Raw genomic sequence first — 15,631 nt, forward strand, 5'->3', positions numbered from 1 at the left:
ATTCAAGAACAAAAACTTTTTGAATACATGTAGTTTTAGTCTAGTTTTATATAGAAACTACATGAGTACATGTACATGTAAATACATACACAACATGTATTTGTACTGTAGGTCCACGCGTGGAATGCGTTGGTTCGTATACGTGCAGTCGATCGCGATCGAGCAGCTTGACCGCTAGTTCATATATTATCGTTGTTTGAAGAATTGGTCTCGCTCTTCACCACGTTCCAACGGACCCATGTGTGTTCGCTGACACGTATTTGGCGAGTTGCGTTCGCCATGCATGATGTTGAAGTTTGTTAGGGAAATTCCACTTTTTATGTCCCTACGCATGCGTACTAGATTGTTTTGGCTGTGTGGCGGAACTACGGATTTCCCCCTCTCCGAAGAGGGGTTTTCTATTGTTTTTGAAAAACATGGAAATGTTGGGAAATTTTTATTAGCGGATATTTTCATAAGGATATATGCTCTACTATTCAGCAAAGTTTGGTACTTTATGGCGATATTTTTTCACCCCAAAACATAATGGGGCTTTAACAGCTTCGGACATTTAATAATGGTCTCTTATATCGGTTGATATTTTCATTTGTATGATCCAATGTATTAGCATATAAATGTACACAAGAGATCTTGCTATTACAAAACATTAGAATTGTACCTGTTGCCCCTTTTGCATGATCGTAAAATGCGACTAAATATAGAATCTTATGTTTTCTCTTCTTACTAACTAACTTCGTTTTTCCTAACGTCACTCTTGCACGGGGGTAATCGTGGTATATCGGTTTTTTTTTAATTCCGTCCGATTGGTACAACGGTATTTCAATTCCGTCCGAGCCAAATGTTGGCTACAAATTTCGTCAGAGCAAAACGGTAGAGATAAGCTACTTTAAATGCATTCAGAATGAAGACTATTGTGTTATAGGTTTCGATTCTTGAGGTATGTCACTACATGACTATTACGAACTCTTTATTATTATGTAATAACTTTTCTTACCCGGTTACAATAACACGTCACAATTCATTCATCAATTAAAAAACACAACATTGGAGGTCACTCTACCAATAACATGTATCATGTTGGATTTAACGACGTGTAACGTGTATACTATAAGAAAGAAACTAGATGTGCAAGTGTTGATCTATTCTAAAAAGCGAATTGAAAAGTTCCATTATTTGCTCAGAAAACTAATATGTAGCCATCATTACAGTCACTCGAAGACCACGTCATTGTGGCCAGTCTATCAATGTATGCTAGTGTTGTGGCTTTTGATAGCAGGTGAGTAGATTAATCTAAAAATATTTAATCATATAGACAAGGCTTCATCGGCATTGAACTGCGGGTTAAACTTAATATATAGTTTGTTGGCGTACAAACGATCGGGCGTTTACAATAACTGACAAATCCAGATTCCATGGTAACTATTATCAAGCTATTTGAATAAACACATAGACAAACTACTTCTAAAGTATTTGCATGGTTTTTGAGAAATGCATTTAGACATAGGTACTGTTTTTTATATTTCTGTCAGGTCATGCAGGACAAAACAGGAAATTGCCATGGCAAATCAGTTTATCTTCAGCAACGAATAACGGTACAGTGTGGTTATTCAAAGGAAATCCCTGCAGGCCAGTAGTTAGTGTACTATGTTCAGCAGTCTGACTACATTTGTATTTATCAACACACGTACTGTAAAATAATCTGACATCGAGGTATTTTCACCACAGACGACTGTTAATCTCGTCATGGGCAAGTCTCCCGTCTCACAAACATCAGGGAAGGGTGTTGTTTACCGGCGACTATCGATGGTTGTGCGGTGACCATGACGTAGTTGTCGTGACTGTGACCTTCACATTGGCCATTTTCAGGGTTGAACGTAAAAGCTTCACAGGCGTCCTCTTTGTGACATTTCTTTCCACATTGGGCCGTATCCGTCTTTGATGTACTAAAAACGTCAAACGTTGGGATTCCAGTGGCACCAGTGGTTTTCCAGCATGTCTGTTTTCCTAAAGTCAGTAAAGTATGTGTAACAGTACTACAATACTAAGGGAATTTTAAAGCAGTTTTCATTCTGCATAAATATATCTATCTGTCATATATTTAAGTTACAACGTGAGTCATCATGACCTAAAGTGATTTATTTAAATTTCTTACATAAAGTATACTGTAAATCAAATTTCTGTCGCGGCTAATAAATTTCGTGATTTTCATTTTGCGACGTTTCAAAGTGAATCGAAAATCAATAAATATGATGTAACGAGTTGACTTGGATCGCGAAATTCGCGAAAATACAAAAGAATGACGGTTTATAGTATTTGTTTAAGGACAGAGTCTGTAATGCCCAGTAATTAATAAGTTAACCATATTTAGTTTTTTGACGTTGCTGAAAGGGTCCTCGATATTTCAAGGTTTACTATCACTGTCGTTATATTCCCCTAGAATATCCCATAGTACAACTGAAGGTAGTTCAGGAAAAAGCACCGACAATTACAGACCTGCAGATATTTTCATGAAAGATTACAGGGAGAGCGGCGCCCAACTTCAAAGCAACGCTTATACAGTCAGCCACACTGTACCGTTATTCGATTCTTTTTCGATTCAAAGGAAATCCTCTGTAATTTTCAAAAGAAGTCTTTGCAGGCCTGTTTGCAGGCCTGTGATTGGTCAGATTTTCTCATGAACTGCCTTCAACTTTACTATCAGATGGTTAAGGGGTGAATATAACGACAGTAAAAGTAATCCCTGTGGTATTTAGGATGTATAGAAGAACAAACACTTGCCTATATGTAATTATTTGTTACGAGACATTTAAATCTATGAAGCAATGTTTTGTCATATATATTATCTTATATGTCAATCAATGTGTTACACATATCACATATTATTAGTTAAGACCCTGTTCAATGTTTTCTGGCATACTGAACATGTTTCAATATACACCATTTCGGAACACCAGAATTTGTATATAATATGTTTGACTAATTTCTTATAATCCCTTGGCCCTAATAATTTTGCTTTACATTTACTGCCAAAATGATGTTTTCTCTGAAAATGCTGTGTTCTGATTGGTGAATATTGAGTGAACTTGTAAAAACTGTTGTCACTCAAGTAAAATACCACATATATTTTCACAAAAAAATCCCTAATATTTCACCCTGACAATGTAATAAATAATTGACGTCTATTTTGCTAATGCCATAATTTCTCTTAATCCCTTGACCTCGATATCTAAAATGTATACTAGATTATATTAATATCCGTAAATGTTTTCATCTATTTTGCGACAATACCAACCTTGCAGTGGAAGTTGGCAGCCAAGAATTTCAAAACGTAAACCACAATGGCTGGTGCATGTCACTGGAGTCACGCGAATGTACAAAGCATTGATTGCGGTTTCAAGGACTGCTGAAGCAGCGGAGTACATGTCGGTGTTGCCAGTGAATATCTGGGGGAAAAGAGAATACCCTGAAAACTCGATAATAAGCCGCGGCTTATATTCTTATTGGGAAATCCCGGGATAATTTTCAGAACCGTCATTTTTTCAAGCCTGTCGAAGTCATTTATATTGTAAGGCTATCTTACGAGACCGACTTATTTTTGAAACATTTCATTGTAGTTTATAAATGGTATATTCAATTAAACCAAAACAAAATATAAATTAAGTTCATGAACAAATTCGATAATTTATACAAATATGAATTGATGTATACATGTATATATGTAACACCACTACAGAACGTTAAATTGAACATTTCCTTGGCAAGAATTCCATGTGCAGCCTACTTTCAAAACAGCCACATCATTTTCAAGATAGATTTAAGAAATACAAGGCTTACTTTCAAGACCGGCCAATTTTCGATTCAGGCTTATTATCGAGATTGCAGGGTATATATATTAATATTCAACAATTTGTATATACAAATGTATCATGAAAAAATGATAAAGCAATATGTCTATTTTCGAAAGAAATGAAGCCACAGCTTAGTAATGTAATTCAAATAAAAACTTTCGTTTTATTCTACATCGACTATGAAACAATTTATGCAACTAATACAAATCACATTCGATGGCACAAATGAAAGTGCGCGAGGGGTCTTAGAGTAGGAGGAAACTTATAAGTGCTCGGAGAAATCTCACGTGATCGGGCAGGTGACCCCTGACCTTTTCACGTACGTTCGGAGATCTGAACCCGGCCGACTAGGTGAAAGGCGAATAGCTTAACCACTAAGCCACCCTGTAATTTAGCATAGGTTTATTGAAATCACAAAATATTTTGATCAATCTCTCTCTCTCTCTCTTCCTCCATCCCCACTCTTTCTCTTTCATGCTACATTACAAATGGCGACAGAGATGACAATCACACTAGGAACTATGTTATATATATATATAAATATCTATAGAAAATACGAGGAAAGCGTTACTTTCGGAACACCTCCTGACTCACCTTTGGAGATCCATTGGCATCCATTAAGGTACTCCATGTAGTACCATCATTACTGTACTTGACATTATAGCTTTTGACGTAAAAGTTGAATCCCGATCTGCCGCTTATCATAAATCCTGTTATTTTTGATGGTTTTCTCAGTCTTATCTGACGAAGGAAAGGTAAAAAATCATATTAACGGAACAATGTGCAAAGAATATATCAGAGTTAAAATGCCCCCAATGAATTATACTATTGATTATTTCTTTTATTTCGAAACTTTTTCCAGCGTGGCTTTGACTGAATGTGAATGTATTATACCTTAAGTTAAATATGCAACGCTTATTGGACCAGACAGTTTTCAAACTCTAAATGAAAGACTAGACCAGTCCATTGTGATATGTCAGGTGTGAATAAGTGAAAAAGGTGAATCATATATCAAAAATAGATTAAATATCTTTTAGCGGATTTTTTTAGTCGGCTTTTTCATCTATCGTTTAAAAGTAATAAGGAGTCTACAATAATGGAAAATCGCGCGATTTTCTAACGTAACTCCTACCATTTTTGTCATTTGCAATAAGCCTGGGTTTGAAATCGGCGTTCGATTTTTCCGAGAAAGCAGCCTTTTTGTTGATGCTGCGGCGTAACGAGGTTGTATTGTAAGGGTAGCCATGTAATACAGCCTTAGACGACATGAATGTATTGTAAGGGTAGACATGTAATACAGCCTCAGACGACATGAATGTATTGTAAGGCTAGACATGTAATACAGCCTCAGACGACGTGAGTATATTGTAAGGGTAGCCATGTAATACAGCCTCAGACGACGTGAGTATATTGTGAAGGTAGCCATGTAATACAGCCTCAGACGACCGTAGTGTATTGTAAGGGTAGCCATGTAATACAGCCTCAGACGACGTGAGTATATTGTAAGGGTAGCCATGTAATACAGCCTCAGACGACCTGAGTGTATTGTAAGGGTAGCCATGTAAAACAGCCTCAGACGACATGAGTGTATTGTAAGGGTAGCCATGTAAAACAGCCTCAGACGACGTGAGTGTATTGTAAGGGTAGCCATGTAATACAGCCTCAGACGACGTGAGTATATTGTGAAGGTAGCCATGTAATACAGCCTCAGACGACGTGAGTATATTGTGAAGGTAGCCATGTAATACAGCCTCAGACGACGTGAGTGTATTGTTAGTGTAGCCATGTAATACAGCCTCAGACGACGTGAGTGTATTGTAAGGTAGCCATGTAATACAGCCTCAGACGACGTGAGTGTATTGTAAGGGTAGCCATGTAATACAGCCTCAGACGACTGAGTTATTGAGGTAGCCATGTAATACAGCCTCAGACGACGTGTAGTGTATTGTAAGGGTAGCCATGTAATACAGCCTCAGACGACGTGAGTGTATTGTAAGTGTAGCCATGTAATACAGCCTCAGACGACGTGAGTGTATTGTAAGGGTAGCCATGTAATACAGCCTCAGACGACGTGAGTGTATTGTAAGGGTAGCCATGTAATACAGCCTCAGACGACGTGAGTATATTGTAAGGGTAGCCATGTAATACAGCCTCAGACGACGTGAGTGTATTGTTAGTGTAGCCATGTAATACAGCCTCAGACGACATGATGCATTGTGAAGGGTAGCCATGTAATACAGCCTCAGACGACGTGAGTGTATTGTAAAGGTAGCCATGTAATACAGCCTCAGACGACGTGAGTATATTGTAAGGGTAGCCATGTAATACAGCCTCAGACGACGTGAGTGTATTGTTAGGGTAGCCATGTAATACAGCCTCAGACGACATGAGTGTATTGTAAGGGTAGCCATGTAATACAGCCTCAGACGACGTGAGTGTATTGTAAGGGTAGCCATGTAATACAGCCTCAGACGACGTGAGTGTATTGTAAGGGTAGCCATGTAATACAGCCTCAGACGACGTGAGTATATTGTGAAGGTAGCCATGTAATACAGCCTCAGACGACCTTAGTGTATTGTAAGGGTAGCCATGTAATACAGCCTCAGACGACGTGAGTGTATTGTAAGGGTAGCCATGTAATACAGCCTCAGACGACGTGAGTGTATTGTAAGGGTAGCCATGTAATACAGCCTCAGACGACAGCCTCAGACGACTAGTGTATTGTAAGGGTAGCCATGTAATACAGCCTCAGACGACATGAGTGTATTGTAAGGGTAGCCATGTAATACAGCCTCAGACGACATGAGTGTATTGTAAGGGTAGCCATGTAATACAGCCTCAGACGACGTGAGTGTATTGTAAGGGTAGCCATGTAATACAGCCTCAGACGACGTGAGTGTATTGTAAGGGTAGCCATGTAATACAGCCTCAGACGACGTGAGTGTATTGTTAGTGTAGCCATGTAATACAGCCTCAGCCGACGTGAGTATATTGTGAAGGTAGCCATGTAATACAGCCTCAGACGACCTTAGTGTATTGTAAGGGTAGCCATGTAATACAGCCCCAGACGACATGAGTGTACGACATGAATGTATTGTAAGGGTAGCCATGTAATTAATACAGCCTCAGACGACGTGAGTGTATTGTAAGGGTAGCCATGTAATACAGCCTCAGCCGACATGAGTGTATTGTAAGGGTAGCCATGTAATACAGCCTTAGACGACATGAGTGTTTTGCATGATATAAACCAGTACTACAACCGTAGTTATGAGGAAAAACCCCAAAATGTTCCATTGAATATAACAAAGTGTGTCTATTACCTGAAGATACGGGCCGATGAATCCGTGCATCCAAGGGGCATTCATTCTGGCAGCCTTCGGGTGACATCGTGGGTCAGGGTGATAAGGTAAATCTGTCGTCAGGTCGAAATCTTCTACGCCGAGTGGGCCCGTCACTAGTGGGGAGTCACAAGGCGCTAAAATGAAAAATAATAATCTCTTAAAGATCCACTATTTTTTTCAAAACAACCATAACATAAGAAAATATTATTCGATGGTCAAAAATGAGGTAATAATATTAATAAGAATAAGAAACTTAACGAAAACAATAGGTCTTTTTACCATTTGGTGAAAATCCCTAAATAGTATCCGATGGTCAAAAATGAGATAACATAGATTGTTAGCGTAGTATATGTTCTAAAACTCTGTATTAGATCAAAAGTGAATTCTAGGAAAACAATTGACTTCTCAGCAAAGAAAACAAAGATCATTAAGGAGTGTTTCTCTTATATAGACGAAGCATATTTGTGATGAATAAAGTATCTGCTTCTGTTCAGCGGTCAGTATAAAGTGAACAGGGCGACTCGTATGCCCGTTGCCAGTATAATGTGATCTGATGGGATGTTTGATATTATGTGTCTTGCTGCAAGTGTCACATGATAAGCGCTCTAAAATATGAAATCGTTTACTTGTTTTACTTAGAAAAAAATATTTACAAGTTCTTAGAGGCGTTTATATTTGTTTAATAGTTGATTAATTATCGTCCTATTAACAGCAGGGTCACGTAAGGACAGCCTCCCATATATGCGGTATGTTGCGTGTATTGAGTGCGGACGTGGGTTTTGGGAGACTGTGGTATATTCATGCTGTGCCTTATTGTATAGAGCAACTCTTGCCTTTTTATAGTACTATATCACTGAAGCATGCTACCAAGACACCAAGCAACACGCCCAAGCCGGTAACATTATACTGAAAACGGACAAACCAGTCGTCTTACTTTCTGTATGCTAAGCGCTAAGCAGGAGCAGAAACTACCACTTTTATAGACTTTGATGTGTCTCGGCCAGGGGACATGACCTAGAGCCTACCTCACAGGGGCGATTGCTCAACAGAAGGCCAAAAGAAAGGTGATGTCAAGAGAGACGTTAGGAAAAACGAAGTTAGTTAGTAAGAAGAGAAAACATAAGATTCTATATAAAGTCGCCATTTACGATCATGCAAAAGGGGCAACAGGTACAATTCTAACGTTTTATAATAGCAACATCTCTTGCGTACATTTGAATGCTAATACATTGGATCATACAAATGAAAATATCGACCGATATATCAAGTCCGTTATAACGTTAACAAGGACTCAACAACGTTATATTAGCCATACCGTTATCCATTGAGATTAGATTCTTAAGCTGTCACACATTCGACAAAGTCTTATGGAGGTGAAAGGTTTTAAGACTCATTCAATTCTGGATATGAAAGATAGGGATATACTACCCGAGTGTCACAAAATGTTGTAAAACTCGAGGTTTGCCGAGGGTTTTACAATAGTTTGTGATCCTGATGGTAGATTCCCTATCCTTCATGTCCAAACATTAAAGAGTATTTTTCTCTCATACTATGACAATTTAACTATTATTTTCTTCTACGATCATCGCTATTTTTGGGAAAAAAAACGCGCAAGTCATTCTCCATACATTGAAATTGCGTGATATTTTCAACGCAAATTCCACTGTTGGTACTTTTTTAAGTAAACACGGACACACAAATGTTAAAATTGTACCGAGAAAATAATTTAGGGCCTGGTCTCATGCAATAAACTCTCATACCTACAGTTATAATACACAAATAACCGTCCAATAAAACGTATATTTCTCAATTCCTATCAATAAAGTGAAGCAAACTAACGATATAATTGACTACCAGGAATATTGTATAAAAGGTGAACAGAAAATCTTAGAAAAAAAAGAAAAAAATGTTTTTCAAAACCAATCAGAAATTAAGATTGAGTTGTATTTTTCTCTCGCTGATCTCGCCATGGTACTGTATTTACATTTCAGACACAAATGAATCGTGCGTGTACACTTGACAAGCTGTGGTGCTCACATTAATTTTTCTAATATAAAGTTCAAAAATTCAGTTTCTGATAAAGTGAACTACACACTCAAGATATACACTCAAGACATTGAGCAGAGCACCCCATACTGTAATAGCGTTTTCGTTAGTTTAATCAATGTCATAGCAGTATCTGTTTATCAAAGGACGATATGTTTTATTTCATGAGGCAGCATACTGCTGAAAACACAAGGCACTCTATCCTGCTTCATATATATGGCCAAAAACAGTCGTCTAACTTAAATCCAAAAGTACATTGTATATTGATGTCAGTACATTAAAGCTACCAGGTAATCAACATTGTATATTGATGTCAGTACATTAAAGCTACCAGGTAAAAATTAAGCAACATTGTATATTGATGTCAGTACATTAAAGCTACCAGGTAAAATATTAAGCAGCAGAAGGCATTAAAAATGAGGAGAAAGAAAGATGAAAAGTAGTCGATTTGTTCTACGATGAATATCTTGCAATAAGAAAAGAAAATCTCTGTAAAGAGGAAATAAAGACTTACCGTTCTGTAAATGGACAACGCTTATCGAGGTCAAAATGAGGCATGCTTCTACAAGCTGAATCAGTTGACTTCCCTTTAGCATCTGAATTTTTTAATATTTATAGTATTGAGTTTATTAAAATTAAATCATAAAAATCGTCATTTTAAAATATGAAATGTTTTAGATATGCACACTTCTTGAGTTTAAGTGAAAATTTGAGAACATTTCAAATCATTCTGAAATTTATAAACCTATACAAATATATCTTTGTTTACATCCAAAACAGTTTAATAACTCAACGCATTTATACATATGAAGGCCTTGCGTTCAGTCTTGTATTCCCTCATATCAAAATGAAATGTGAATTTATGAAAATCATTATCGAATTATTTGTATACTTACAGTTGATGTTCAGTTCTCCTGATCTATAATGAGACATCCACTAACCTAAACCCTTTTCTAATTGTTTCAGGTCTATGTAGTTTATAATTATCGACCTGTATTATTTATCAGCACCACTGTATCATTATCATATTATGTTCCTACGGTATTGTTTATAATAAGATCGTTGATATACTGTTTTTCGATTTCTATTATAAAAACATACATTAAGGGCCTCATCCCTACGGTTCGTTGATTCACATCGATAAAAATTCATATTTAAACAGCATCATGAACAAACTTTGTTCAACTAGTAATGAGAAAAGGCCAAAAGTGATCGAGCATGGTCCACAAAATAACATTAATTAGTACCGTACGAACACGATGTGAAAGCATGTAATCTAATGTTATTTGATCGTGAGTTTTAAAACTGACACCGCCTACACCTGTCCTCGATATTCATAGTTTAATGGCGATTAATTAAAATGTAGAATAGTGCGAAAGTACTAGTGGAACGCAGTGAACGTTTATACCAAGCTACGTGTAGCAGTCTAACATTAACTGTATTAGAAATAAAATTAAAATTTAGAAAAAAATATTATTTTGTCATGAGTAATTTTTTGAAAACCATCAGGTGAGATTTATGTTTGGCTATGAAAATCATTCAATTGGACAGACAAACATGTGTGATGGCTTATAAACAAATTACAACACAGAATTCATGCAATATATAAATTAAATTACATTTATTAAACGGAACTTGGAACCCGCAACCAATTTCAGCCCTCCACTCATCATCACTTCCATAACAATTTCGAATAAATAACCAAATGTTAACGCGCATAGTCAGAGATCCGCGGTTGATAGCACAACGTTCTCAAGTGCAACGAAGCGTAGTAAATGGCTCGTTTCAAAGATGAAATATTTATCTTAATTTCAGAATAATATATTATCTTAAATTTTAAATCCGACAATATTTAGCAAAGAAAATTGACTTTGAGGTCGGTTTTGGTTTTTCAGGTTCCGGTCGGTTTATTCCTTTGTCTGTGTTATCGTCGTTGTAGTCGTGGGACGGGCCCAGTACTCGGGAACGGCTGATATTTTCATCAGACAACTTCAGTTTTGTAATCTGGGACGAGAGTCCAAGGTTTGTTCTTGGGGAAAGCCGGAAGAGTACACGGAGAAACACCGTCAACCAGCTGTCAATGCCTAGCAACTGCCCCACATATGTAAGGGATAATTTCCGAAAACCTGTCCATTATTAGAGAGAATGGATAGTACCGAGCCCGCAGGTTTGAGGAATTTATCCTACTTAAAACCCATCATACCACTACCCACTACACCTTGCGTACCCTATTAGAGAAATGGGACATCCCACTTCAGGTATTGCACAGGTGTTCACTCACCTGTGACAAATAATGGACAAGCAATGTTGAGATGCATGCACAATCATTTAGTTTTACACCTTTGGAGGTGCAACAGTATTTTTGAATATGTTGCATAGTGATATATTTCTTACCCGGTCATCATTTAGGGATGTACGCAGCTGTGATTCAGATGATATAACGTTCTAACTGGAGTAATTGTTTGCCTGTTTGAAGTGACCTATTTATTCGCACAAGGACAGGTGCATTGTCTAACTTTACATCAAATACATACACTTGGCAGTGTAGAAGAAAATGTTCTCTGTTCTTGTCCTCGGTCTTACACAACAGACAGGTAGCCGACACAGCATTTTGATTAAATGCTTTCCTATTACACTGTAGTATATAGGTCACCGTTGCTATTTAAGTCTAGTGTCATGTGGAGCAAGGAGACGTTCCTGGCATTCCCTGGACGGGTGTGTAGTATGTGATGAGCTGATTTTGGTTTAAAAGACTGTAGGTCGAGGTGCTCGAGTGTGGAATTAGTTTCCGATTGTTGTAGTATTACCCCTGTCCAGTGTTTGTTTACGGCATTGGTAACCTGCCATGCGTTCCATTTGCAGATACAACTGGTACGAACCCGCTGTGTTTGTAATGGAACGCGCTGTACCAGCCGAACCGAACCGGAACAACATGTACAGGTTCGTTTTCAGAAGCGTACCACTTGTATCCAAGATGGCGGAACCTAGATTCTTCATTTGTCACCGGAATGTTTTCTTAGTTGAAAACAAGGCAGAGCGTATTTATACCCGATAAAATTACATGAATCGTTTATTTCAATGTGTGCTGAAACTATGTAGGTATTATTTTTATATCAATTTCATTGTTAACACCGAAAATACTACGCTTTTATATTCGAAGCGTATCTTTCATATGGGTGCCGCCGTCATGGAAAAATCCAAGCGCGTTCCATTTTACGGTGCCTTATCACTTTAGTGCAACTGGTACGAATCCGCAAATGGAGCACACGGCCTGTGTTTCCATCAAAGGAGGTAGGTGGGTTTTCTAGGATGCTCAGTGGATCCGGCAGTTCGTACTTTTGTAGGATATTGCTCACCTCAATGAACTAGCTTTTTTTTATTTCCAACCTTTCACCTTTCTCAGAGCAAGCCTTTCCTCAGTTTATCGGCTAACCTCACAGCAAAGAATATTAGCGCCCTGCGATGAATTTGAGCATCAATTGGGAGGATGCCGGAAAGAATGTACATGTATATTGCCGCATCAACCGTTGTGACGGGTAGTGAGCGCACCTGTTTGAGTACCTTCTTTAGAAAGAACTCGAGTCTTTTCAGATTTGTTCCTGATGGTAAACAGACCTCCAAACCGAAGAGAAGAATAGGGATTACATAGACGACTATCAGGTGTTGCGATGAGATGGGATCTAGTCCGTTCTCTCCGTTGTTTTATAAGACTGTGTGTACGTCGACGGCACTTCTGTATGTTAGTGTCTACTGAGGCAGCTACCGAAGATTTGGTGTCTCTGGCCATTCCCAAGTGATAACTCTGGACTGCGTCTGGACCTTTTCTTAACCTTATTTGAAGGTTTCCTCAACAGGTACAGCTTTACGTCCTGGTTCGAATGTCAGGGTAGCTCTTTGGCTGGGTTGGAGAACATATCTCTCACGGTTACTGTAGTCCTGCGTAAGGTTGAGTAGGTGTTGTAGATGCGAGGGTTAATGACAGAGGAGGGTCACATCGTCTGCACATGTGGGCGACGAGCAATTCACTGGTCCAATCTTCGCTCCTAGCCAAATCATCTGTATTCTCTGGACAAGATCGTTGACTTTGTAGAGGTCGGTGCTCATCAGGCCTCCCTGTCTTGCTCCCTGATGATTCCGAAACTCTCAAAGACTATTCCGTTCCATTTGACCTGGCTCTCCGTGTTGCTGTGCAGATCTCGGAAAACTGTCCAAATTTTCCCATCCACGCCTACAGCAAATAGCTTCCGCAGTAAACAGTTGTCAACAACGTCAAAGGCTGACTTGGCATCCAGGTGTGCTGCGTAGGTCACTTTCTTACTATCCGACTCTTCACGCAATACTTTCTCCAGTATGGTGGCACACGTCAGTGGCAAGGCGCGAGAGGCGAATCCATTTCGGAGTGGGTTTTGGATCGGCTCGATTTTTGGCGTATGAAAGTCTGTAGGAGAGCCTCTAGTACCTTTGTTAAGATCGCAGTGATGGTAATTCCTCTATATAGTTCTTGGCCTCGAGCTTTCTTTCTTTCCTTTTGTATACTGGGGTAATAGTTCCTTGTTTAAGAGCACTGGGAATATTGCCCGATTTTAATGTAAGCGTTAGTGATAGGCTTTACTATTCCCTCCCTCGCCATCAGTAGATGCTCGGCAGACAAATCGTGGACGTCCTGAAAAACTCAAAGTTTTAGAATATATCAATCCGGTTATGACGTCACAGTAGCAATATCAACTCAGTGTTTTGATCGTTATTCGACTCTTTTATTGCTACACCGCTTGAGTCGTAGCAGTTAGTTTCATAAGCAATTCACGCCATCTTGCAGTTTCGTGCGGGATAGTCATGAAGTAAGAACGCTTGAATCAGACGCTTGATCCATGTGTTACAAGCATTTGCCTGTTGAAGTAATATTAAAACGAATAACGGAAACAGACTTGAATCTGTCCGGATTCGGGCGCCATCTTCCTGATAAATCATGGTCACACAGCGTTTGCATCAGTGAAGATTTTTCTTGTAGAACAAGCGTTCGTGGGAAAACTATTCTGACTTTGGATTTTACTATTTTGCGTTCGAACGAAATTATTATTGCGTGGGAACGAAATATTATTGCGTTCGAAATACTGTTGCGTTCGAACGAAACATTATTGCGTGCGGAACGAAACATTATTGCGTGGGAACGAAAATATTATTGTGTGGGAATCTTTGGGGAGTAAAATTATCATCATAAAGTACCAAACTTTGCTGTATGATAGAGCTTATATCCTTATGAAAATATCCGCTAATGAAAAATGCCCAACGTTTCCATGTTTTTTTTTTTAAAAACAACAGAAAGCCCCTCGTATAAGAGGATGTTCCCCGACTCACAGAGCATAAACAGAGCTACAAAAAAATGTAAACATGTCGAGTTCGAATGCGCAGGCAGAAAAAAAAATGGAATTTCCCAAACAAACTTTGTTGATGACGTACACATGACAGATTCCGAAATTAGCCTAAAACTCACTGAATTCCAGTAAAATAATACATATAAGACAGTCACTTATCAATTATAAGACAGTAAAAGGTAACTTATGGAAGAGTTACACAATACGGGTGTGTCTCCATGCATAATCCCATAATTATGTTACCCACACAACACACAACCTGCTGGAATATTCCATTTTTAAGATGATTTTAATCCAAATTAAAATCCAAATAAAAAAAACCCACACACAATGAATATGAAGAGAATTTAATCCTATATTGATGCGGAATTAAAGATATCAACAGAATTTCTGTATATATCCCAGATCGAGTTTTTGCTCCTTATTATGAATTCGTCATTTAACACTTATCTACAGCATTAACTCCAATTCCCGCTTTTTGAAACCTAGTTGTTGTTTTTAACATTACTTTTGACTTTAAATTTTCAAATATTTTGATAGTGTTTCAACAATATTTCAGAATTTTACCTAAATCCAATTGGCTTGTTGAATGAAATTGCACATGGTATGAAGATAATGATTTAGTATTTTCCCAATAAATCCAAGATTGTCCCTAGAGAGGTCGAAATTATTAAATCTTCTCAATTCAATGAACGTTTTGGGGGCACAGACTGTTTTAAACTGGCCAGGAAATCATTGTGATCATTTTAGCAAAGACACTTTCAAACAAACCCCTAAATTGTAAGTTTAATTTCATATGTCATTTCTTTACCACATTAGACATTGGAAAGAAATGTCCTTCTAAAATTGAGAAAGTAATATCCCTCCATCACTGTCGGTGGACATGAAAGTGAATTTACAGATAGTTGTCCAATTCATGCATTCCGTTCATGAATGCTGTTCATCGCATACTCTGTATAACACAGGCAAAGGTACAGAAATTCTATGTTGCCATTGTCTATATTGGATTTGTCATGGTTGAATG

At 38.1% G+C, this 15,631-nt stretch overlaps 1 protein-coding gene across 1 annotated transcript; it reads right to left on the reverse strand.

Moving 5' to 3' along the window:
- Window positions 1-648: 648 nt before the first annotated feature.
- LOC138331296 (uncharacterized) lies at window positions 649-14,203 on the reverse strand. The gene is made up of 6 exons (XM_069278820.1): window positions 14,161-14,203; window positions 13,405-13,694; window positions 7,169-7,357; window positions 4,443-4,589; window positions 3,293-3,443; window positions 649-2,004 (listed from the first exon to the last, which is right to left on the reverse strand). Exons 1-6 carry the CDS (start codon window positions 14,201-14,203, stop codon window positions 1,742-1,744), a joined length of 1,083 nt encoding a protein of 360 aa, XP_069134921.1. The 3' UTR covers window positions 649-1,741.
- Between the last annotated feature and the right edge of the window lie 1,428 nt (window positions 14,204-15,631).

This window comes from Argopecten irradians, chromosome 9 (genome assembly GCF_041381155.1).
Source record: "Argopecten irradians isolate NY chromosome 9, Ai_NY, whole genome shotgun sequence".
NCBI lineage: Eukaryota > Metazoa > Mollusca > Bivalvia > Pectinida > Pectinidae > Argopecten > Argopecten irradians.

What these genes read in the sequence shown, in the direction of transcription:
- LOC138331296 (XM_069278820.1), bottom strand. Translation starts at nt 14,203, where the DNA reads ATGATTTATCAGGAAGATGGCGCCCGAATCCGGACAGATTCAA. An exon ending in CCGAATCCGGACAGATTCAA is followed by an intron (nt 13,695 to 14,160) that starts GTCTGTTTCCGT and finishes ATCTTAACAAAG; the next exon opens with GTACTAGAGGCTCTCCTACA. An exon ending in TCATCGGCCCGTATCTTCAG is followed by an intron (nt 4,590 to 7,168) that starts GTAATAGACACA and finishes TTCCTTCGTCAG; the next exon opens with ATAAGACTGAGAAAACCATC.